This window comes from Mesocricetus auratus, unplaced genomic scaffold, assembly GCF_017639785.1.
Source record: "Mesocricetus auratus isolate SY011 unplaced genomic scaffold, BCM_Maur_2.0 Super-Scaffold_100027, whole genome shotgun sequence".
NCBI lineage: Eukaryota > Metazoa > Chordata > Mammalia > Rodentia > Cricetidae > Mesocricetus > Mesocricetus auratus.
In genome coordinates, this window is record NW_024429208.1 from 5,241,171 (window position 1) to 5,266,384 (window position 25,214).

At 49.9% G+C, this 25,214-nt stretch overlaps 1 protein-coding gene across 3 annotated transcripts; it reads left to right on the plus strand.

Moving 5' to 3' along the window:
* The first annotated feature begins 4,361 nt into the window (after positions 1 to 4,361).
* Kctd20 (potassium channel tetramerization domain containing 20) lies at positions 4,362 to 23,789 on the plus strand. 3 transcript variants are annotated; one of them, XM_040732048.1, is made up of 7 exons: positions 4,362 to 4,461; positions 15,823 to 16,095; positions 17,429 to 17,531; positions 17,855 to 17,975; positions 18,552 to 18,749; positions 19,831 to 19,941; positions 20,896 to 23,789. In XM_040732048.1, exons 2-7 carry the CDS (start codon positions 15,875 to 15,877, stop codon positions 21,186 to 21,188), a joined length of 1,047 nt encoding a protein of 348 aa, XP_040587982.1. In that variant the 5' UTR covers positions 4,362 to 4,461; positions 15,823 to 15,874; the 3' UTR covers positions 21,189 to 23,789. The 3 variants fall into 3 exon arrangements, with proteins under 3 accessions (XP_040587982.1, XP_040587981.1, XP_040587980.1); XM_040732046.1 differs by lacking the exon at positions 4,362 to 4,461 and adding an exon at positions 4,881 to 5,018; XM_040732047.1 differs by lacking the exon at positions 15,823 to 16,095 and having other exon boundaries at positions 4,425 to 4,461.
* The last annotated feature ends 1,425 nt before the right edge of the window (positions 23,790 to 25,214 follow it).

Here is a 25,214-nt window from a genome sequence, read left to right on the forward strand (position 1 = left end):
GGTGACAAGTGTTGGTGTGCAGCCCCATGGGTGCTGGGGATTGAACCTGGGTTTTTTGCAAGAGGAGCCACACGGGTGCTGGGAGTTGAACCTGGGTCAACCGACGCCACACCATTCTTTCTTTTTTTGAACAGGGCCTTACTGTGTAATCACGGCTGTCCTAGAGTTTGCACATAGACCGAGGTGGCCTTGAATTCATAGAGATCTGCCTGCCGCTGATCCCTGAGTGGTGGGGTTAAAGTTGTACACTACCACAGCTGACTTCGTTTATCTTTTGGCACAGAAGTTCATCTTGTAGCCCAGGCTGGTCCTGAATTGGCGACAGTTCCTGCCTTACCCTGGTACATGTTGGTATTACAGGCAACACCGATCTTTTTTTTTTTTTTTTTTTTTTTTTTTGGTTTTTCGAGACAGGGTTTCTCTGTAGCTTTGGAGGCTGTCCTGGAACTCGCTCTGTAGACCAGGCTGGCCTCGAACTCACAGAGATCCACCTGCCTCTGCCTCCCGAGTGCTGGGATTAAAGGCGTGCGCCACCAACGCCCGGCTAACACCGATCTTATTTTACCCTGTGATTCCATTTTACCTGCCGTCTGGTATGCAAAATACACCATCCACTGTTGACAAAAGCACAGGATATCCAAATAAAGTAACAAAACCGGAAGACAGTCCGAATTGCGTTCCGAATGTCGGGCTTGGTAGCAAGTGCCTTTGCCAGCTGAGGCATCTCACTGGCCTTGACTTGTTTTCTTTTTTTTTTTTTCAAAACAGGGTTTCTTGCCGGTCGTTGGTGGCGCACGCCTTTAATCCCAGCACTCGGGCGGCAGAGGCAGGCGGATCTCTGTGAGTTCGAGGCTAGCCTGGTCTACAGAGTGAGTTCCAGGACAGCCTCCAAGGTCACAGAGAAACCCTGTCTCGAAAACAAAAACAAAAAAAAAACAAAAAAACAAACAAACAAACAAACAAAAAAAACAGGGTTTCTCTTGGTCACCCTAGCTGCCCTGGAAATCACTCTGTATACCAGGCTGGCCTCAAACTCAAAGATCTGCCTGACTCTGCCTCCTGAGTGCTGGGATTAAAGGCCACCACCGACAGACTTGGTTTTCTTTCTGTTTAGACAAACCCTTGTGTCAAGTGCTGACTTTCAATAGATTTCAGCAATGGACCCCTCTGCTATGTAAGAAACCCTGACCCAGAAGCAGGTTGTGTACAAATGGTTTAGCGCCAGGTTCCACACCAATGTGTGTTGATGTGAAGGACAAGAGGGTGGCACCCTTTCAGGATGACCCCAGCTTGTTTTTCTTAATGCATTTCTTTTTCTCTTTAAATAACTAGATAGACCGGCCAGCAAGCCCCAGGGAATCTGCCTTCCTCTCAGACCTGGGATATGAGCATGCCCCACCTGGCTTTTTACTGAGCCAGACTCAAGTACTCATGCTTGCATAGATAGAGCTTTCTGGCTGAGCTTGGTGGTAAGATCTGTAATCCTAGGAGTTGTAAGGATTCAGGCATTGGGCAGTGGGTGGCACACACCTTTGATCCCAGCACTCTGGAGGCAGGGGCAAGCAGATCTTTGTGAGTTCGAGGTAAGCCTGGTCTACAGAGTGAGTTCCAGGACAGCCAGGGCTACACAGAGAAACCCTGTCTTGAAAAAACAAACAACAACAAAAAAAGGATTCTGGCATTATGCTGGCTTGCCCCTGTCACCTGGCAGAATACTCTCAGGCAGTACCCTGGTCAGCCCAGGTGCAAAGGACCCCTTTAAAAGAAAGAACCCCCCCCCCCCACATAAGCCCTTAGGCTCTCCTCTCTTGCCTGGTTCTCTTTTTCCTGCTCCTTGGTTCTCTGCTGTCTTTTCCCTGTCTCTTCCCCTCAGCTCCCCGGGGGCAGACAGGACTTTTCCTGTCTCCCTCTTCTCCTCTGTCCTCTGTGTCTCTTTTTTTTTTTTTTTTTTTTTTTTTTTTTGGTTTTTCGAGACAGGGTTTCTCTGTGGCTTTGGAGGCTGTCCTGGAACTCACTCTGTAGACCAGGCTGGCCTCGAACTCACAGAGATCCACCTGCCTCTGCCTCCCGAGTGCTGGGATTAAAGGCGTGCGCCACCAACGCCCGGCTCCTCTCTGTCTCTTTACCTCTTTTCTCTTTCCTTCCCTCCCTCCCCTTTCTAGTAAAACTTCTCACTAAGCTCTCTCTGCCTGGCATGTTTGTCCCTCCGCCTCGATCAACCTCACCCAAATCCGCCAAGGTCCCCCTTGCTCTTTATAATAACAGTAGTCAAGAGGCAGGAGGATTGCCACAAGTATGACGCCAGCCTAAGTGACAAAGTGAGTCCCAGGCCAGCCCGCAGTATAGAGTGAGACTCTGTCTATAAACAAATAAATAAACAAGAAAAGTGTCTTCTAGGAGTGCAGAGGGTTCCTCAGGAAGCAACAACAAGGAATTAATGTTCACTGTGTGGGGAGTGAGGTCTGGGGTCGTCTGGTTTATTACGAAAATCTGGATGATGAAACTTCCCTCCCTCGGTTGTTTTATGGGTTGTAAAACGTCATGAAGAATGTCCTATAGAATTTGCTGGCAGCAGATGCAGTGTTTTTAGGAAATGTAATAAACTCATTAATTGAATGACCCTATATTGCCTTCTGAATCAGCCATTATGAACAATGACCATTCCGGGCCTGCCAATTTGGCTTTCTAAAGAGTTACAGTCTCAGGGGATAAATATACCTCAGAGGTGATGGGAAAGTCCTGTGTATATGTCAATAAAGCACTGTTGGCCAATAGGGAAGCAAGATAGGTGGGACTAGGAGTCCAGGAGGATTCTGGGAAAGAGAGACACAGGCAGACATCATGTAGCCGCCATATAAGTAACAGGTCCTGACCCTTTCTCCAGTAAGAGAAATACTTAGATTAACAATTATGGGTTAAATACTTAAGTCAGAGATAGCCAGTAAGAAACAAGCAAGGCCAACAGCTTCATAATTAATACAGCGTCTTGTGTGTTATTTGGGGACTACAACATGGCAGAGTCAGGCGACTGGTGGGGAAAAACCAAAGCTGCAGACAAGAAAAAGGCTTCTCTCTACAGACAGCCAACAGCTTCATAATTAATACAGTGTCCTGTGTGTTCATTTGGGACTGATGCGGCTCTGGAACCAGGCTGGCAGGAAGACTTCACACTACACAGAGGCTTGATATTTGGGGGGGCATTACATTAAAAATAGAGTTATAAAAATCAATACAAGCCAGGTGTTGGTGGCGCACGCCTTTAATCCCAGCACTCGGAAGGCAGAGGCAGGCGGATTTCTGTGAGTTGGAGGTCGGGCTGGTCTGACAGCCTCCAAAACAAACAAACAAAGAAAATCAGCACAAATACTTTGATGCCTATCCAAAAATCAGTGCCATGGCTGGTATGCGGATATATGAAATCGAATAAAGGAGGAACCCTTTTCATCTAACTATGGATTAAAATGTGTGTTTCTGAGTGTCTCCTCTGGTTAACAGGTATTAAATGGTAGATCAGGACTGATAAGGGGACATGGAAATAAAGAGGGAGCCATCGTCCTTCAGTCAGAGCAAGGAAGGCAGCAGGCCCTCTGTGTGGCAGCTTTTGGGGGGAAAGCTGTATCAGCGTGTTCCTTGTAGTCCCAAGGCCCAGTGATCCCAGCCGATGTTCATTACTGTGTTGGCTTTGTTAGGCAGGTGGGTTTTTTGTTTGTTTTTGGTTTTTTGAGACAGGGTTTCTCTGTGTATCCCTGGCCACCCTGGAACTCACTCTGTAGACCAGGCCTCCAACCGTGTGTGTGTGACTGCGGAGCTTTCTTTCTAATGAAATGTGTGCAATCCTTGCGATTGAGCAATCAGCCGATCTGATAACTGAAGTACAAAAGCCAGCCACCTTTCCTGCTCTGATGCAATTTACACCCAACACAGCCAGGCTCCCCGCTACGGTGAAACCTACAGGGCGTGGCTATAGCACATGGTCCCGTCAAGCTCAAAAAGGTTGAGAAAAAGTTATTTTCCCTTCCCATGCATCTTTTGTCCTTTTTTTTTTTCTGTTTTCCTTCCTTTCGGCTGCAATCCATATGCATCGGTCACACACCGACGTTCGGGAAGGCGAGGCTCGCTCTCCTAGGAGCATCAGCCGTGCTGGGACCGCCGAGCATCTCTCACCATCAAATCTACCCGGGCGGACGCAGCAGCGCACGAGGCCCCGGGCTCACGGCCTGGGGCGCGGCGGGGGCGGGGCGTCCCGCGCGGCCTTCCCGGCGTGCCCCGCGCGGAGGGCGGAGGCGGGGTTGGGAACCCTGACCGGGCGGGGCCGGGTGACTCAGCCGCGTGGCCGCGGCCGGGCGAGGGGCGGGGACGCGCGGTGGCCGGAGCGCAGCGGGGCCCGGCGACGGCGGCTGCTCGCACGCTCGCGTCCGGGGTGGCGTCGGAGCTCCGGGGCCGAGAAGGCGGCGGCGGACGGTGAGTGGCGGGCCCGGCGGGCGGGCGGCGCGGGCTGATGATGGCGGCGGGCGCCGAGCGGAGGTCTTGGGGCCCTGCGCGGGCTCCTCCCCGGCCCCAGAGGAAGAGCCCGGGCGAGCGGGCCGCCCCGGAGGGGGACGGCCGCCCGCCCGCCCGCAGCCCGGGCCGGGGAAGGGTTGGTCGCGCTTCCCGCGGGACTCTGGAACCTTCCGTCGGGGCCTGCCTGTCGCCCCTGTGTGGTCATCCCACCCTGGCGTTTGCAGAACCGGTTGTTTTCTTGCAAATGCGAAGTTTTTGTTTTGTTTTTGGAGCAGACGGCGTCTCGGGCCCGCGCCGTCAGAAAAGTTCCCCTTGGTGGGGGATTTTGTCATTCTTTGGGAACATTCCAGGGTTGGGCCGATGTGCTGTTCTTCTGAAGTACAGCTAATGTTTTCGGTGAGAATTCAGCAGACGGACAAGGCCGACGAGGAACTCTTTGGTCGACTTAAGAAAAGGCATTCCTCTGCCCTTTCACGGTGTCCGTTCGCTGAGAAGCCATTATTTCCCGGGAAGTTTTGGTACATGTTTGTTAGTTGTTTGTTTTTTAAAGGTCTCCCGAAGTGTTGGGATAATACTAGTTGTACTGAGTTTGGAATTTAGAACATCAACCCCATTCCTAAAGAACATAGACGCAGTCCCGAGTAGCAGTTCTCACGCGTTCCTGCCCCTTTAAAAGGTTTCAGGACCCTAGCACGGCTCTCAGAATTTGATTCTAGACATCTGGGGTGGCCTGAGTCGGCACCCACCCCTTGGTTTGGGCCGCACTGGTAAGCCAGGGACCAGACCTTGGGAAATCCTAATTTGCCTGGCCTCAGAATAGTAAAAAACAAAACAAAAAAAACAGACCAGTCAGTGTCTTTCTTTTTTTGTTGACTTACTTCTCTCAGTTCGTATCCAGGCAGGAGAAGCCCGGGACTCCGGAAGGCAGTGTGAGAAAGTATAGTGTTTTCTGGAACCTGACATCAGCATAGGAAATGAAATGGCTTTCATACATATCCTGTTATTGCCTCGGTAGGAGAAAGATCGCTTGTGTCTGGTTAGCTTGCCCTGTTCCTTTCCGGAGTCTGTTACTAGGAGCATCAGAACGTAAGCTATGCCATTAGGTCAAATCTCCCTCCCTCCCCACAGAACCAGCCAGTGCCTTGAGACTCCCACAGCCTGGAGGTCTCGGACCCTCTGGGGTGTTTACCAGCCACAGTGGTGTTTATGTGGGCTTTTAGTTCACAGACCGAGTAACCGAATAACGCCTATCTTCTGCAAAGCACTGAAGTCATTTTATAAGCAGTGTCCCAGATATGGCCCAGAATTCCCTTGCTCTCAAGCAGAAATGAGGGTTGGATGACCTCCACGTCTGCCAACGGTGTTTTCCACTTCTTATTGTCCCTTCAAATAGACCCCACCGGTGACCTTTAAAGCCAGCCGTTAGTGGGGCATTTTCTTGGCTTTGGTATCTTTTTGGATGTCTGGGTTTACTGATTGGTATTTTTTGTTGCTGTTGATGATTTGCAAAATGTACCTTTCTTTCTGTTGTCCTGAGCGTCTTGACTTTTTTTTTTGGATGCATCCCACCTGCCTCAAATCTGACCTCCCCAAGCTTCCACAGCTAATCAGAGTAGAAAACTGAAAGAAATTGTTGGATTGTTAAATGATTTAAGTTGGAAAACAGAGTTGTTGAATTATGAAACTTAATGGAATAAGCGGTCCTACTATAAATTTACCTAGTACAATCCTTTCATCTTTTAGGTTAAAAAAAAAAATCCAAGGTAGGCTAGAGATGTAGCTCAGAGGAAGAGTGCCTGCTTGGCTTGTGTGTGTGTGTGTGTGTGTGTGTGTGTGTGTGTGTGTGTGTGTGTGTAATACTCCCCTGCCCCCAACACAAAAGAGAGATGGTATGGCAGAGTCTTGGTTCCTAGCTTCCGTCTTGCCACTAAATAAATTAACTATTTAACTGCTTCAGAAGGGAAAGGTGCAGAGAAATTAAAAGGTGAAAAAATGGAGAGACTTTGATGTGACCACAAAACCGGTATTATCTGGAGCATGAAGGAAAATGAATTCTAACCAAAGATCATGAAGATGAAAGTATGAAAATAAGCCTCCGCTTTATTAGGTATCAGGTTGGGGTTGTTGGGGGAAGGTGCTGATGGTTTGCCTGCGTGTGTGTTGTGGGTGTGGCCCTATGTGCCTTTACCACAGGATGCTAAGCCCTCCAGATAAGGTGGTCAGATCCTCTGGGACTGGAGTTACAGATGGTTGTGAGCTGCTTGCCATGTGGGCACTGAGGCTGGAACCCGGGTCTGCAGGGCACTGCTGACCACTGAGCCATCTCTTCAGACCATTTTGTTTTCTGTGACAGAGTCTCAAGTGTCTCATGCTAGCAAAGCCACAGTGATGGAATATTTGCTGGGATTTTCTGTGTGATAGTTGTGATTAAGTTCCTAGGACTCAAACCAGGCATGGCGACAACCACTTTTAATCCTAGCACTCAGAGGCAGAGGCAGGCAGAAGCCACCTGGTGAGCGAGTTCCAGGACAGCCAGGGCTACACAGAAAACCCTGGAGGTGGGCTCTTAGGACTTTTAACTATTTTCTGTGTTAATCTAAATTACATGTTCATCCAAAAATTTAATTTTTGCCATAACTACTAATCTTCAAATTTTGTGGTGCTAGACATATTTGTGCTCCGGATACAGGTTGAGGGTCCAGCGAGATGTCTCAGTAAATTGCCTGCCGTGTAAGCATGAGGACCTGAGTTCGTATCCCTAGCACCATGCAAAGCCAAGTGTGGGAGCGTATGCCTGTAGTCCAGCTCTGAGAGGTGGAGGCAGCAAGATCGAGGCACATTAGCCAGCCAGGCTGGTCAGTTGGCGAGCTCTGTTTAGTGAGAGACTGTCTCAGATAGAACAAGACACCAGATGTCACCCTCGGGTCCCCACAAACATTCGTGGGCATGGATGCTGTGCACCACAGAGATATGCTCGGGTGACCCAGACTGAAGGCTGTGCAGCAGGGTTCAGACGGCTTTGGGTTTGGAAGTATTTGCGTAATGGGGACTTAGGTCATGAAATTTGTTTGTCGTATGTATCCATGGTCTGAAGGTACTTTATGTGATTTTTAAAAAATAATTTATTTGTATTTTATGTACATTGATGTTTTGCCTACATGTATGTCCGTGTTAGGGTGTTGGATTCCCAGAACAGGAGTTATACACCATTATGAGTTGCTGTGTGGGTGCTGGGAATGGGATTCTGGAAGAGCAGCCAGTGCTCTTAACCACTGAGCCATCTCTCCAACCCCTTTATGTGATATTTTTAAAACTGTGTATGAAACAAATTTTATAGTTTGGAATTTTCTACTTGTGGCTTTGTAGCTAAGATGAAAATTTGGGGATTTTGAAGCATTTCAGATTTCAGAGTTTTATTATTTATTTATTTAGGTTTTTTGAGACAAGGTTTCTCTGTATTGTTTTGGAGGTTGTCGTGGAGCTCACTCTGTCGATCAGGTTTGTCTCAAACTCACAGAGATCCGCCTGCCTCTGCCTCCTGAGTGCCGGGTTAAAGGTGTTTGCCACCACCACCACCCGGCCAGATTTCAGAGTTTTAGAGTTTACCAACTTCATCATTTACATTCAGTGTTCCTCTGTGTGTGTGTGTGTGTGTGTGTGTGTGTGTGTGTGTGTGTGTGTGTGTGTGTGTGGGCACAGGTGGGTGTTCATGTGTGCGCATGCGTGTGGGGTCCATAAGAAGCCTTGGATGTTGATGAAGAGTGTTCCACCTTGTTTTGTTTTGTATGTGTATAACTGGCTGTCGGGTGAGCTCTAGGGATCTGCCACCCCACGCCCACTTTTTCTTTTTTCATGTTTTTCGAGACAGGGTTTCTCTGTGGCTTTGGCTGTCCTGGAACTCACTCTGTAGACCAGGCTAGCCTCAAACTCACAGAGATCAGCCTGCCTCTGCCTCCCGAGTGTTGGGATTAAAGTTGTGTGCCACCAATGCCCACATTTCACTACTTTATTTATTTATTTTGGTTTTATGAGACAGGGTTTCTCTGTATTGTTTTGGAGGCTGTTGGATCAGCCCGGCCTTGAACTCACAGAGTCACTACTTTTTTTTTATTTTATTTTTATTATTATTATTATTATTTTTGTTTTTTACAAGACAGGGTTTCTCTGTATTGTTTTGGAGGCTGTCCTGGAACTCTCTCTGTAGACCAGCCTGGCCTCGAACTCACAGAGATCCGCCTGCCTCTGTCTCCTGAGTGCTGGGATTAAAGGCGTGTGCCACCACTGCCTGGCTTCACTACTTTTTTTTAAACTGAAGTTATTTATTGCATTATTTTGTGGGGACACGTGTGCATGCGCCTGCTGTGGTCTGCATGGGGGTGTCGGAGGACAGCTTGCAGGGTTCCTTCTTCCTCCCTCCCTGTGGTTCTGTCAGCTTGCGCAGGCAACTTTGCCTGCTGAGCCTGTAATTTATCAGCTGGCAACAGGACCCCAGCTTGGGGCCTGTTAAGTCAGCTCTCTGCCACTGACAGCACCGCCCTGTCCCCACCTGTCAGGTTTTGGTCTCTCTGAGGCAAAACCTCACTGGTGGACCCCGGCCCCTCCTGCTCCAAAGCACTGACTGGGGTTACTGGTGTGGAACAGCACAGTGACATGTTTTCTGTTGTGTATTTCTACCCTTTTCTTATATATTCTTTGTGGTTGAGAAGGTATTTGTCAAGAAGGATATTTTGTGTCTTTTTTTGGTTCTTCGCCAGTGTGTGTATGTTAGCTGTCGATATTTCTTTATCTTAAGATAGCTTGTGTTGTATTTTGAAAATAGTTCCTCTTTTTTTTTTCCCAAGATGGGGTTTCTCTGTGTAGCCTTGGCTGTCCTGGAACTCACTATAAACCAGGCTGGTCTTGAACCCAGAGATCCACCTGCCTCTGCCTCCCAAGTAATGGGGTTATACTCTGAAAATATTTCCTATGTCCAGCACTTGCAGACATTGGCTTTTGTTGCTGATTGCTGTGACCTGTGCCGGAGAGCACAGCTACAGTGTCAGTCCATTTAAATGTTTGCAGCCATGCTGACTGCGTCCAGCTCTAGTCAAGAATCCAGGAGTGCTTGGGAAGGGTGCTCTGTGTGTAGTCCTGGGTTCAGTGGGTCAGGTCTGTGCAGAACAGACGCTGTTGTCTGGTGTCCATGTCCATAAGCAGCTTTACGAGAACCCCGCCGTGCTCACGCACGTGTGATTTGCTCATGGCTGCTTCTCTGTGCTGTAGTAGCATGGCCTACAAAACCTAGAATGTTTACTGTCTCACTCCTCACAGAAGAGCGTACCATTCCTGTTGGAATTCTTTCTTCAGGGCTCCTGCTGAAAACTTGGCTACCAGGAAAGAACCCTATCAATATTTTACAGGGTCCTTCCTCCCACCATTGAGCCTTTCCGGTCTCCCCCAGGGTAGCATCGAGAGGCTGACAATGTCTGCTTGGTGTCACCAATTCTGAGCTGCTGTTTTCTGTCCGACTCTATATACAGGCTCTAGGCAGTTGTTTCTAAAAGTCTGCTCTCTGGAAGAGGAAAGTGGTAGAAGTCAGACTTGCTTAGTTCTTCCCACCAGGCTAGGGGACTGCAGTGTGCGAGCATGTGTTAGGGGTCATGGGCTGCTTGTGGGGAGAAGTGACATGGTAAGCTTTACAGCAGCGTGGTTTAGGGATGGGTGTAAGACCTGAGCTCAGTTCCCACCAACCACATGGCAGCTGACAACTGCCTGTAAGTCCAGTTCCAGGGGATCCGACACCTCACACAGAGTATATACAGGCAAAACACCAGTGTACATCAAGTAAATAAGTAGGTCTTTAGGGAAAAAAAGAAGAATTAGTGCTGGAGAGATGGCTCAGTGGTTAAGAGCACTGACTGCTCTTCCAGAGGTCCTGAGTTCAGTTCCCAGCAACCACATGGCTTATAACCATCTATAATGAGGTCTGGTGCCCTCTTCTGGTGTGTAGGAATACATGCAGGCAGAACACTGTATACATAATAAATAATAAAACCTTAAAAAATAATTAGAAGGTGGAAAAAGGCAAGGTAAAAAGGAGAACTTAAGCAGCATAGGTCAGCGTTTTCTTGTTCTATTAGCTTAGTTATGTGTGCTTATCTGTGGCTACATGCATGTAAGTGCAGGAGCCTATGGGTGCCAGAAGAGGGCGTTGGATCCCCTGGCGCTAGAGTTAACAAGTGAGTTGCTAATGTGGGGGCTGCAAACCAAACTCAGATGCTCTGCAGGAGTGGCATGCGCTCTTAACTGTGTCTCTCCAGCTCCTCCTTTTGCTGCTGTTTTTACATAGTCTTTGAAAACTTCACTTGTATACAATGTAGCTGCTCATACTCCCATTTTTTTCCTCCAACACACCCCCCAGCTCCTCCCAACGCATCTCCTTACCAACATCCCAACATCGTGCCTTTGAGTTTAAATAGTGCTACCCATGGTGCATGGTTTGGGATGTGGGGTCATGGGTATCCTACCTGTGGCCACTGCCCCACTCCATGCTGGAATTTTTTACTATTTTGATACTGTGCGGGTAACAATAGCTGCTGTGAGTTCGTTACAGCAGGCAGTCTTAGCTGCTGACACGCGCTCACAGTGACCCTCACCTTCCAGCGCTTACATTTCTCTCCATTCCTTCTTGGATGTCCTGAGCCTTAGGGCGGTTGATACGAGGTCTTCTCTATGATGAGCGCTTGCTGTTGCGTGCTCTTAGCACGTGGAACAGTTCTGAGCATCTGTGCTAGCCACCACGCTCTTTAGTGTGGCTTTTGGATGCTTAATAGTTGCAGGTATCATATGCCAGGTCTTTGTTTGGTTTGGTTTTTTGAGACAGGGTTTCTCTGTGTAGCTTTGAAGCCTGTCCTGGAACTTACTATGTAGACTAGGCTAGCCTCGAACTCACAGAGATCCACCTTCCTCTGCCTCCCCAGTGCTGGGATTAAAGGCGTGTGCCACCATCTCCTGGCCCTTTTTTTTTTTTTTTTTTTTTTACATTAGCAGCGCTGGGTAGTGGTGGTACACGCCTTTAATCCTGGTACTCAGAAGGCAGAGGCAGGTGGATCTCTGGGTTCAAAGCCAGCCTGATCTATAGATGGAGTTCCAGGACAGCCAGGGCTGCACAGAGAAGCCCTGTCTACAAGCGAGTAAACAAACACAGGCAGACTTTCAGCTGTTGGACTTCGTCTGCCACCTCTTTTGTGGTATGAGTGATGCCGAATTGTGTTCCGCCACTTAATAGGAAGAAGTCAGCGCGTGGTGGCAGGTGATTTTAATCTCAGTACTCAGGAGGCAGACCTCTGAGTTTGAGGACAGCCAGGGCTAGAGAGGCCTCGTCTCAAAACCAGGAAAAATGATCCTGTAACTGAACCCATTCATAGTGGTTGTAAAAGCCATGTAGATCTCTGATGTTACAGGTAGATGTCTTTTACCAACACCACAAACCACGGAAGTCCTTGGGAACCAGTTTCCTGGTTTCTAAACCGTACACATTCCTTGTCCTCCAGGCGTCCTGTCTGACTATGAATGTTCACCAGGGCAGTGATGGTGACAGGTTATTGCAGCCAGAGCTCAGCTGCCTAGGAGATGAGACCTTAGCTGCCACTCAGAGAAAGAGAGCAGCAGCTTGGTGTCCTGTGGACTCATATTCTCACTTACCCCCTAGCTACCAGCAGAGGGGGCTGACGCACACCCAAACAGCTTCCCCCGAGGAAAGAGGAGTGGAGAGTCTTAACCCGAGCAGATAGTCATACCGCCACAGTGGATCTAGCTGACCTCCATAGAGAACCATCCACCTGGCCCAAGTGTTTAAAACAACTGCCGCCCACTTAGAGTCAGGAGACAGATTGACCTCGCTGTGGTCCCTACCAACTACAATGCAGTGAGACCGTCCGTCCCTCAGAGTTCTGTTTGTAAATAGAGTGGACAGAGCTGTTCCCAGTCGCCCTTCCTCAGGGCTGCTGGACCTGTGTGAACGGGAGTCTTGACTCTGGCTGGCCGGTCTGTATCACTGTAGACCAGGCTCTTCTAAACTCTGAGCAGCCTTCCTGCCTCTGCCCCTAGGGCTACAGTGACAGACATGCACTGTCACACCTCACTCTCAGATAACCACTGTTAGTTCTTGTTTTTTTTTTTTTTTTTAATTTATTTATTATGTGTACAGCATTCTGCCTGCATGTATGCCTACAGGCCAGAAGAGGGCACCAGATCTCATTGCAGATGGTTGTGAGCCACTATGTGGTTGCTGGGTACTGAACTCAGGACCTCTGGAAGAGCAAACAGTGCTCTTAACCTCTGAGCCACCTCTCCAGCCCAAGTTCTTGGTTTTTTAAACTGGAACTCTGTTTATTTGTTTTGGTGGTTTTTAATGTTTGTTTTAGTTTTTTTGTTTTTCTGCACGGGTTTTTTTTTTTTTTTTCTGTGTAGCCATGACGATCCTAGAAAGTGCTTTGTGGGTCAGGCTAGCCTCGAACTCACAGAGATCCATCTGCCTCTTGCGTGCTGGGATTAAAGGCGTGCAACACCACACTTGACTCAGTTGCTAATTCTTTTTTTTTTTTTTTTTTTTTTTGGTTTTTACGAGACAGGGTTTCTCTGTTTTGGAGGCTGTCGATCCAGCCTGGCCTCGAACTCACAGAGATCCGCCTGCCTCTGCCCCCCAAGTGCTGGGATTAAAGGTGTGTGCCACCAACGCCCGGCTTCAGTTGCTAATTCTTTTTTTTTTTTTTTTTTTTTTTTTTTTTTTTTTTTTGGGTTTCTCGAGACAGGGTTTCTCTGTAGCTTTGGAGGCTGTCCTGGAACTCACTTTGTAGACCAGGCTGGCCTCGAACTCACAGAGATCCGCCTGCCTCTGCCTCCCTAGTGCTGGGATTAAAGGCATGCGCCACCAACGCCCGGCTCAGTTGCTAATTCTTAACTGGCTGGACTTTTTCTCATATTTTTCAGCCTATATTTTTAAAAAGGTAATCACTATTTACTGAGTACAAATGCATAAAAATTTTCATATATATTTTTTTTAATTTTTTTGTATGTATGAATGCTTTGCCTGCATGCATGTGTGGAATCACATGCATGCCTGGGGTCTATGGAGGCCAGAAAAGGGCACCAGATTACCCAGAACTGAAGTTTCATATGGGTGCTGGGAGTTGAACCCCGGGTCCTCTGGGAGAGCAGGCAGTGTTCTTATCACTGAGCCTCTCTCCAGCCCATAGTATATTCTTTAGAGCAGAGGTTACAGAATGGCCCAGTTTGGCTACAGCCCATTTGTTAAGGTTTTAGGGTTTTGCTTTTGTTGGGGGGGCTCTCAGGTATCTCAGGCTGGCTTCACTTGTTAAGTACCTGACCTTGAACTTAGATTCCCCTGCCTCCAGTTCCCCAGTACAGAAGTGTATTGCTGGGGTCAAACATGGAGCTTTAAGCATGCTAAACAACTACTTCACCAACTGAGTAACAGCTTGTTTATAAAGTTTTGTGCATATCATGGCTTGTACAGGTGGTCAGAGTGCAATTTATGGAGTTAGTTCTCTCCTCCCACCTTTCTGTGGCTCGGGTGTGTGAGACAAGCGATTTCAAGATAAAAAGCAAATGTACATCCTACAGAGAAGGGTGCCCTCGCCTGCCTAGCGGTCCCGGTCCTCAGGACCATGTAAACCACGTGCGATGGATGTCACATGCATGCAATCCCAGAACTGCCATCCTCAGTTGAGAGCTTTCACTCAGGGGCAGCCTAGGCTCGCAAGACCTTGCCTCAGAAGTGGAAAGAGGGGATTTTTTTAATAAATTGAAAGACAATAGCCTTTTGGTGATAGAAAAAAGAGATCCCAAGAGTAACTCTTCATGCCACTTGACTGGGCCTTTGCTGCTGACAGCAGGGTCCTGATGAGGAATACTGATGTGGGTGGGGGCCACTGGGATTCTCTAGCAGCATTGAGAATGGGTTGTTCTGTGAAGTTCTGGAAACAGTAATGTATGGGTGAGTTCCTAAAATACAGACAGCAATGCTCGGGCTGTAGAGGAGTCCTGAGTCTACAACAGGAGCCTGGCATGCATGAGGCCCTGGCCCTGTGTGACCAAGCACATGCTCTAATCCCAACTTTTGGAGGGACAGGGAAGAGGCTTAGAAATCAGATGCTGTGGCTATCTTCAGCTACATAGAGTTTAAGGCTAGCCTAGACTACATGAGATCCCAGCACTCATGTTGGGCGACTGCTTAGCACCTGAAACTCCAGGTCCAGGGATCTGACTTCTTCTGGCCTCCCTGGACACTTGCACACATTCAGTCCACAAGGCCAAAATCTCAGATAGGACAGCAAGGGGGTGTGTTGTTTAGAGGTGGGGATGAAATGGAAGTATGTACCAGACTTACAGGGGGCAGGTCACCAGCCAGCTTCCAAATCAAGACACTGACACTAGTTATGGTTAAGATTTATTTACTGTGTATACAGTGTTCTGCCTGCGTGTATGCCCACATGTCAGAAGAGGGCACCAGATCTCATTACAGATGGTTGTGAGCCACCATGTGGTTATTAGGAATTGAACTCAGGACCTCTGGAAGAGCAGCCAGTGCTCCTAACCTCTGAGCCCTCTCTTCAACCCCATCTTCATTTTGTCTCCGGGCTTTTTACCTTTCTTTCCTTCTGTGTATCTTACTTTCACTGCTTCTGGGCGTGTCCCCCTCTCCCCCTTGTTCTCTTGGCTCCTCATGATGCCTGCCAGTCCCACCTGTCCGCCTCCTGCCTAGCTGTTGGCTCTAATTGAACAAATGCAGTGCAAACAAATGTAACACATCTTTGCCTAATTAAAGTAACATTCTGAAACAGAAGTAGGAAGTGATTGCTTCTGAACGCCAGCTTGGGGGATGCAGGAGACTGCCGGGCCACCGTGCAAGCCCTGCTCTTTGGTCCAGTCTCTGCTCTCTGCTTTCTGTTTACTCTAGACTCACAGGCCCTGTAAAGTGTAGCTGTTCCTCCCTTTAATCTCTGTGCATCCGTGCCACACATGTGGAAAGAGTTACACAGCTAGTTTTGTGAGGGGTGGTTGGTGGTTTTGGCTTTTCAAGACAGGGTTTATTTGCAGTCCAGGCTGTCCTGGAAATTGCTCTGTAGACCAGGCTAGCCTCAGATTCAGAGGTCTGCCTGCCTCTGACTTTAGAATGTGTGCTTTTGTTTTTAATTTTCTCTAGTGTTTTGGCTGTGAACACCCGTGGCTTTAGGTTTTGGTTTGTTTCAGAAACAGACATGGCTTCGTTTTCTTTAGATGTTTGCTCTTTAGTTACGTGGTACTTGTCTGATCTTGCAGATTTGCACCTGACTATGCCTCTCAGCCAGCGCGCCATCAGTATCCTTACATAATGCCGCTCCCTGAAGACAGCAAGGGCTCATGCTTCCAGAGTGGAAGCAAGCGGAGCCATGAGCCCTTCATCGTTTCAGAGAGATTTGGAAACAGCGGCGTAGGCTTTGGAGGTAGCTCTCACTCCCAGGCCCCAGAGAAAGTGACACTTCTTGTAGATGGCACACGTTTTGTTGTCAACCCTCAGATTTTCACTGCTCATCCGGATACCATGCTGGGAAGGTAATGGTAGCTCTCTTCTGTGTACCAGTAGATGCCCAGCCTCGGCTGACTTTCCTTTCAGGCTTCTGTGGGGAAGGCTAGGAGAGTAGTGGGAGCCTGATGCCTTGATGGTTGCACTTATATAGCCAGACGAGGAGTATTTCTCTGCTAAGGATCACGGGAGCTGCTGAACCATGCCCCACCCTCTTTAAACACACTGACTTGCTCTGAGTTGCACAGGTTGGGGACGCTTAGAGAGTCTGAGTCGTGTTGTTTTCCTTCTGGGCGAAGCAGTATTAGAGATGGTCAGCAAGGGGCTGGAGAGATGGCTCAGCCGTTAAAGGCTAGGCTCACAACCAAAAATATAAGAGATGGTCAGCAAGAACAGTGACACCATTTTAGAAAAAACATTTGCCTCCCACCCATTTCTAATTGGGGGTCTTGTTTTTTTGGGGGGGGCGGTTAGCAGTGTTGGAGATTGAACTGGGAACCTAGGCTGTCAGGCATAGGAGATGAGTACTTTACTGAGCTAAAGCCCTGGCCTATTGCCAATTTATTATTTAACACATGGAGGTGTTTTGTCTGCAGGTGTGTTGGTGCAGTACACATATTTCAGTGCCTGCAGGGGCCGGGAGAGGGCGTCAGATCCCTGGGACTGGAGTTAGATGGTTGTGAGCTACTCTGTGGCTGCTGGGGATGTTCATAGTGAGAGCAGGCCTCCTCGTGGCAATGTCAGGGTGCAGAGGAACCTCACCTGTCTGAACCCCATGGCTAGAGCAGCCTGGTGGAGGGGTGGCTCCAGAGGGGAGGGAATGCAAACCGACCCCACGGGTGGATGGTGCTGAAGAGCAGGAGGAGGGGAGATGATGCACAGGCAGCATCAGTTGGGTGACCATAAGCTCTTGGGCAGCAGGGAGGGCATGCAAGGCTCCACCCACACTGCAGAGCCCTGCACAGCTTCCTCTGCCGTTGCCACTGTGCCGTGTCTGCCGTCTCAGACCTCGCTTGCTTCTTTCCCTTCTTTGTCTGAAGGAGTTTCCTGAGGCGTGCATTCATCTGAGAGGCATCGGGTCCCAGTGCTATGCTCTGTTGTTTTTTGTTTTTTTGCTTTTCGAGACAGGGTTTCTCTGTGGCTTTGGAGTCTGTCCTGGAACTCGCTCTGTAGACCAGGCTGGCCTCGAACTCACAGAGATCCACCTGCCTCACGAGTGCTGGGATTAAAGGCATGCGCCACCACCCAACCCAATGCTATGCTTCTAAAGTATGCTGCAGAGAGTAGGGTGTAAGAGGGCAAGAAAAGCCGCCTCTGCAGAGTCCTGCTGGAGAAGGTGACACTGTTGCTGGTCTCTTTCAGAATGTTTGGACCAGGAAGAGAATACAACTTCACGAGGCCCAATGAAAAGGGGGAGTATGAGATTGCGGAAGGGATCAGTGCCACTGTGTTCCGCACGGTGCTGGTATGTGCCGTCTCCTTTTCTGTCCCCATGGCATGCGTGCTGCACGGCGTACTCTGAAGTGCACCGCAGTTGACTGACTCACTCGGGTCTCTGGTTTCCAGTTGCCTTTCCCTCTTTATTTTTCCTGCCTGTAACTTCTAATTCCTTGCTTCTGTGAGCTCAGTCAGTTGTCAAGCTGTGGTTAAACCTGAGCTTGTCTTCCAGTGCTCAACCGGTTGACTCCCGGATCCCACCACCTCCATAGCGTCAGGACTTCCTGGGGTTACAGGAGCCATTCCTGTGCATTTCTTTGCCTCCATTTCTTCTTCCCAATCTGTCCACAGGATTATTACAAAACGGGCATCATCAACTGTCCTGATGGCATCTCTATCCCAGATCTGAGAGACACGTGTGACTATCTCTGCATCAACTTTGACTTCAACACTATCCGGTGTCAGGATCTGAGTGAGTATGGAGCCATCAGCTACGCTCAGCCAGCGCACTTGCCTGTGCTTGAGTGCGGGAGTGTGGGGTGAGTGGACATCTGCCTACTTCCGGTGGCTTCCCTTGCACTAAGGGGTTGTGGGGAAGTGGAGTAACTGAAAGAAATCAGCAGGGGGCGTGGCTCACAAGCACCGCTCCAGCACTCAGAGGGCTGAGGCAAGAGGATCACCTAAGTTCAGGGCCAGCACGGGCTACAGAGTGACCCCTGTCTCAAAGGAAAGCTGGGACGCTGAGTGGTAGAAGCTCACCTGCACTGCGAGGCCCTGGGCTTCATTCTCGGCGCCAGGTAAACTGGCGTGGTGAGGCCGCCTGTGACTGCAGGCAGCGTGACGAGCAAGTTTGCCTACCGGTCACTGCTGCCTCCCTCTTGGTGGCAAGTGTCAGTGAGGCAAGGGCCGTGGTAAAGCCAAACAGCGAAGTGTAAAGCCAGTTCACCTTGGGGCAGGAGCTCTGTCTCAGAATGCCTCATGTGTGCATCCTCTGATGGCTGCAGTGTGTTTGTGGACAGGAAGTGGACTCAGCTGCCTTCTCTCCCAGGTGCTTTACTCCATGAGCTGTCCAACGATGGTGCCCACAAGCAATTTGACCGCTACCTCGAGGAGCTGATTCTGCCCATCATGGTGGGCTGTGCCAAGAAAGGGGAACGGGAGTGCCACATCGTCGTGCTGACCGATGAGGACTCTGTGGACTGGGATGAAGACCACCCCCCGCCCATGGGGGAGGAGTACTCCCAAAGTAGGGGCCCTGTAGGGTGCATGCTTTCAGCTAGAGAAACAGCTGCCTGGGTTAGCACTCAGACCCCAGGCTCTGCAGACCCCACCACAGCGTGTAATGGCAGAGGGCCTGGAGGGCAGCCGGCAGCAACGCAGGCCTGACCTCTGCTGTGACGGCTCTCCGTTGGATGGCATTGTCAGATTCTCAAGTTGGGGGGGGGGTAAATTCTCAGTTCATTTAAATCTCATTGACTTGGTGTTAATTCAAAACTTAAAAAGTGGGCTTGGAAGTTGGCTCAGTGAGAAAAGCACTTGGCATGCAATTGTGAGGCCCCAGGTTCAGATGCCCAGCACCCATAGCAAAGCTGGATGTGATAGCACACGTCCATCATCCCAGAGCTCCTCTAGTGACGTGGGAGGAGGGACAGAATCCCTGGGACCAACCGCATGGGCCAGCAAAGCAGAGACCCTATTTCAGCCAAGCTGGCAGGCAAAGACCGAGGGCCCAGGTTATCCCGCCCTCCACACGCATGCTCAGGCTGACACATTCACCACGTGCATCGTAGAAGGAAGGGTGTGCACTCAGCTGCTTTAAGCCTGCTCCACCTCCGTGTCCTTCTGCTTGTGTTCTCTGTGTAAAAAGCTGTGCAGTCCTCTTTGGGCTGCTTAACACTCCATTCATGAATGGGCCGTGATTCGCTTGCCTTGTAGGACATTGAAGCGGTATACATAAACGATGCATAGTCACACACCCCCACCCCCACCAGGGTTTCTCTGTGGCTTTGGAGGCTGTCCCGGAACTAGCTCTTGTAGACAAGGCTGGTCTGAACTCACAGAGATCCGCCTGCCAGGACAACTAGGGCTACAAGTTAGACCCTGTCTCCAAAAACGTTTAAAAAAAAAAAAAAAAGGGCCGTGTGTGAGCTCCGCGCTGCTTCCCTGCCTCTCAAGCAGTGCTCCAAAGCTCACCCCAGCAGACTCGCCACAAGCCAGCAAGCCCAGGGCTCAGGGGGTGGGGGGAGGGTGGTACAGGCTGGATGCCATCGTGGGTCACCTCTCATTCCCGTGACTAACCCCAGCTTTTGTGTTTTGTTTTGTGTCAGTACTTTACAGCTCCAAGCTCTACAGATTCTTCAAATATATCGAGAATCGGGATGTTGCTAAGACAGTGCTAAAGGAGCGGGGTCTGAAGAACATCCGCATTGGAATTGAAGGTATTCCAAAGTCGAGGCAGGGCGGGCGGGTCTGAGATTCAGGACAGACAGAGAAACCCTAGGGATAGGGTGGGTCTTTGGGCATAGCTTGTGCCTCTGACCTGGTTCACACTGGTTTGAGAACAGTTCACATTTGCATGCACTGACGGCCGCCCTGCTTTGCTGCTGTGGTCCTGAGGCCTGCATTCGCCTTTTCTCCAGGTGAAGCAGTGGGGTCCCGTGGGGTGACTTCAGAAGGTGCCTGGGTAACCCTGAGCAAGAACATGTTTCTGGGATCTAGAATTACCCTTTTGAAAAGCAGCTTAAGAATTTAAGATTTCCCGGCTATAGTGGGACAATCCCAGCACTCGGGGGGGCGAGGCAGGAGAGTTTCTGTGAGCTTTAGGCCAGCTTGGTCTGTGTAGCAGTTTCCAGGCCAGCCAAGGCTACACATTAAGACTCTGTCTTTTCTTGAAGTAAATAAGGTAGAAACTGAGGCTGTCTCCCCTTTGAGGGGTGTCTGGACGCCTTGGGTCAGGACTGTTTGCAGCCCAGGTGCTGTGCCCCCACTGCCCACAGAGCTCATCACTGCATGTGTCTGACCGGGAATTGGAAGTCAGCGGAGTCTTTGGATGGGCTTCATGAGCCCCTTTGGGCTTTCTCTTCAGTAAACAGTGCACATGGCATTTTTTCACTTCTCCACGTCTTCTATCTGTGCCCTGCTGGGCTTTTGTCCTGTGGTATTGTTCCCAACAACTAAAGGCTCTTGAAGTTAGTAAGTGGTTTCTCTCCCCTTTTCTAAATTTAAAAGGGGGAAATCCTTGTGACTTCCCATAGACCACTCCCTTCCAGGGCACGGGGGCCTCGGGAGCACTGATCACCTGCCACAGAGCTTTTGCGTCTTTGCATTTGGAAGTAGATGCCGGAGCCAGCACAGTCTGCCCGGGTTGTGAGCTCAGTGTTTTCCCGTTGCAGGCTACCCTACCTGCAAAGAAAAGATTAAGAGGAGGCCTGGCGGGAGGTCTGAAGTCATCTACAATTACGTGCAGCGCCCCTTTATCCAGATGTCATGGGAGAAGGAAGAAGGAAAGAGTCGCCATGTGGATTTCCAGTGTGTTCGCAGCAAATCCCTCACTAATTTGGTGGCTGCTGGAGAGGACGTCTTAGAAGACCAGGAGATAGTGATGCACCACCCTCCGCAAGTGGACGAACTCGACCGGTTAAATGCCCCCCTCTCTCAGATGGCTCCTAATGACTTCCAAGATTAGGGACAATCAGGTCTGTCCTCCCTCGCCAGAGCTCTTCGTGTGGGTATCCTCAACCCATCCTCCCTGTCCTCCTGTGGTTTCTCACCGTAAGGAGATGCTTCCCCCCATCTATTTCTGTCCCCTCTGTTATCACGCCCTTTTCTGAGTCTGCCTCTGGCCGGGTGAAGCAGCCCTCTGGTAATTAGACGACCAGTTTAGCCGGCTGTGGTAAACACTTTGGGTCTGATGTTGTTGGTTGCGTCTTGTATAACTGTAGGAGGATAAGTAGACTCCTGTCGCCTCGTGGTTGGCACAGTAGTCACATCCTTTACACCCAGTGGGTGGGCTTTGCACCAGACAAGTTGCTTAATAGTGAAAGGACCAAACATCAAAGGAGACTGTGCCGGGGCAGGTGTGCCAGGGCAGGTGGAAGGCAGGTCCCAGGTGTCATCTGGGCAGAGTGTCTGAAAGGAGTCCCCACGCGCTCAGACTTAGCTCTGCATTAGCACAGGAACAGTCCGGCATACGAGACAGGGTCCGCAGCAGGAAGAGCGTGGCCCGCCCGCAGTGGTAGTACGGCCTCTGTCTGGGGATTCAGAGCCCAAGCTGATGCTTCATTTGGAAGTGAAATGGAAACCAGGTGGCAGAGTGGCTCCAGATCAGGCGGGGACAGCGTGTGCTGTGGGTGTGGCAGGAGACTTGGTACCTTGAGGTTCGCTTGGTACCTTCCTGTGAGCTCCAGAGGAGGGTTGTGGTGAGTGGATGGAATTGTTACCCAGAGTTCACACCAGTACACTCACGTCTGTGTTTCTTCTCTCTCTCTTTTTAGTAGCCCATTAGCTCTGGAGCATGTTCAGAAAATCGGCTGTCCTCCCCAGGGTCAGGTCCAGGCCTTGCCATTTGATCTGTTCACCCTGCCATGTGTGGTAGATGGTAATCCAGATCAGTGGTCAGCACCTTCCTCTGACGCTTCCATGGCTGTCTGCAGGGTCAAGAGCCAGACAGCCGTATCTGGGATTACTTTACCCTCAACATTTCCCCATCGTGGGTGGTGCATGTCAACTGTTTCCTTCAAGTTCCTTAAAAGAACACGGTTGTTTCTTGACATCTGCTCCCATTGGGCGCTGTATGGTATACTGCTTGATGGCTTGGGGAGAACAAGGCTGCTCTTAGGATGTTTTCTTTGTCATGGCAGCATCACAGTGGGAGCTGGTGTGAGATCTTCCTTGCTCAGGAAACAGGTGTAACTAAGCAACCCTGGTTTTTGTGGTGATCATTGGTGTTTCGGTGAGGCTGAAGGCCAGCATCCAGAATGCGGATTAAGGTTATTCGTGTCCAGAAGTTACTTCTGGGAAGTTTACCAGCTCGTGTTTGAGGCCAGGTTTGGCCTTGACTTTGTTGGTGCTGTCTGCTCACCGGTGGCTGAGTAGCCCAGGCCCTGGTTCAGTGGTGCTTTCCCTGTGCTGATCCATTGGCGGCCACTGGAGGGAGTGCGTGTCCGTGTGCAGTGTTAGGTGTGGGCGTCCTTTCTTTGTCCTTCCGAGATGGTTGGCTGCCTTTATGAACTAGGTCTTACTGCATACCCCGAATAAGTCATCGTGCTGTGGCTCCAGCAGTCTGAAGGCTCATCAGTGGCATTGGGTGGTGGGGACCAAAGGATGGCCGGGGACACTCACAGGCCGTGTGGAGAGGAGGCTTCTTTCGACCCTCAGCCCCACCCTCTCCGACATGTCAGTCCTGTAGTCTGGTGCTCACCTCAGTCTTGCCTGCTGTCCCCAGAGTTGGGACGTTCTTTAGTGCTCCTCGCAGGACCAAGGCTGGGGTACAGTAGTCTTTGGAGTTGGTTACTGGCTGTATGAAGGAGAGGACTTCTCTAGTAAAGAGATGGATTTGGAGCTGATGTAGCTCTTGTGAGTGCCTGAATAAGTAGGTCAGGCTGTGTGCACAGAGACGGTCTTGTGAGAAAGGTGACTGACTACTCAGTCTCAGCAAGACGGAGGATAGCTTGCACCTGAGGCTTGACCGCTTAGTGTGTCCTTGTAGCCTGTGTAGCTGTGAGAAACACCTGCTACACAGAACAGGGACACAGTATGAGAATGTCAGGAATTACACGGCTCTCCGTGGTGGAAAAAGGTGACGGCAAAATTGGAAGATGGAAGAGAAGAGACTGGGTGGGTACAGGAGCCATAGTTACTTCACCAGCACCTCAGAGTGTCCAGGCCTGAGAGACACTGGAAGCAGCACGGAAGGGACATCCTCTCAGCCAGACGGTGTGTTGTAGGAGAGCGAGTGCTCAGAGCACAGGCTTCAGCTGTGTCACTCAGCTTGTTTTTACGTCAGAAGTTTTAGTGGCACACTAGCAGCCACTTGTTGACATCTGCAATTTCTGAGGTGGGTTCAGGGAGCTCAGCAGGATGCTGCCGCCTTCCCAGGAGGCAGAGCCACTTTTGTGTCTGGCTGGGATCATTTCTGGAAAATTACATTTTCTCCTAAAGGCAAAATGCTTGTAGGTTTTGCCTCTGACTTTGTATTTACTTTTGAAGTTGCACTCGTTCACCTACCAGTGTTTACGGAATCCTGTATATGGGATGCTTTTTCTATAATAAAATATTTTTATTTGTGTCCATTGTTACTTACCTAGAAAGGAAAATCACAAACAAACCTAACAGATTTAAAGGGTGCTGCCTCCTGGCCAGGACAATGAGTGCCTTTCCTTAGGACACGGGCTTGCCTAACCCTGCCAGGCTAAGCCTGCCTGTGCTCTTCCTCCTGCTACCCTAGAGACCCCACACTCCAGCCAACCCTGACCCTCAACCTAATATAAAATCAAGCACTTAGGAGACCAGAGATGTCCGTGGACTGGGTTAGTTCAGATCAGGTGAGAAACAATGCAAGTCTGCAGGGCTTCTGGTTCTCACTCCTGTCTGACCCCATTCTAATCACGTTTCTAAGTCCTTGGCCCAGTTACAAGCGAGGTGTCCACCCATAGGCATCCAGGGGCTGAGGACAGGTGGCCTGGTGGGTGGATTCCCAGGCAGTGCTTACCCTAAGCTGGTGTCCATTAGGACAGACCATTCCCTCCAAAAGCCTTTAGTGTATGACAGATAAATCTCTAGTCCAGGTCCATTGAGAACCAGCCTAAACTGGAATGTTACTGAGAACAGTTCACAAGCTCTTGGGAGTCCCTTGAAACAAATCAGGAAGGACTTCATGCAAGGAGGTGGTATTCCTAGCCAATTCGGATCTATGGGCCACAGTAAAAGTAGCTGTCACCAAGGAACAGGTAATGGGGTGGGTCTCTTGAGTTCAAGGACAGCCAGGGCTACAAAGAGAAACCTGTCTCTAAAAACAAAACAAAAAAGCTGGCTGGCCAATAGCTAAAGCAGGAGAGAAAGACAGGACTCCCAGGGGAGAGAGAAGAACTCTGGACAAGCATCAGAGGAGGAGATTGACCCGCCAGATGTGGAGGGGTCCAACAGATGGTAAACGAGCCACGTGTAGAGCAGTACTGACAGGTTAAGCCTAAGCTACGACCAAGCTTAGATAAAGTCTCGTGTCCTGCAGGCTACTGGCCTGTCACAGGGCTCGGCCTGCTAGATGTACTCTGGTGTGGCTCCCAGCACCCAGCATGGACCTCTGTAGGAAGGACGCTTAGATGCTTTGGGGGCACAGAGTTCTGTGAAAACGCACTGTAGAGCCTCCTGTAAGCTGGCATTAGTTTTCATAGTTGGACATTTAAGAGACACGAGGAATTAAGGAGTCGGCAGGCTCAACTGTAACTACCACATAGGTCACACACAGAGACCATGGGAAGACCATAGGACAAGGGGACCCGGGAAACGCGCTTTCCAGGGAGAGGAATCTGAGGAGAACCCTAGGTAACCAAAGGCAAAGGTCACCTATTGAATCTCACAGATGCATCCAGAAGCTGGAGCGATGGCTCGGCACCGAGAGCTCTGGCTGCTCTTGCAGAAGACCCACACCGTTTGGAGCTCCAGTTTCGGGGTCTGATGTTCTCCTAGGCTCCTTGAGTGCACAAAGAAAACA

Excerpts from the sequence above, each read along its gene's own strand:
- Kctd20 (XM_040732048.1), top strand. The coding sequence starts at position 15,875 with ATGCCGCTCCCTGAAGACAGCAAGGGCTCATGCTTCCAGAGTGGAAGC. Across the intron at positions 17,532-17,854 it reads CTGTGTTCCGCACGGTGCTG|GATTATTACAAAACGGGCAT; the intron begins GTATGTGCCGTC and ends ATCTGTCCACAG. Across the intron at positions 19,942-20,895 it reads CATCCGCATTGGAATTGAAG|GCTACCCTACCTGCAAAGAA; the intron begins GTATTCCAAAGT and ends TTCCCGTTGCAG.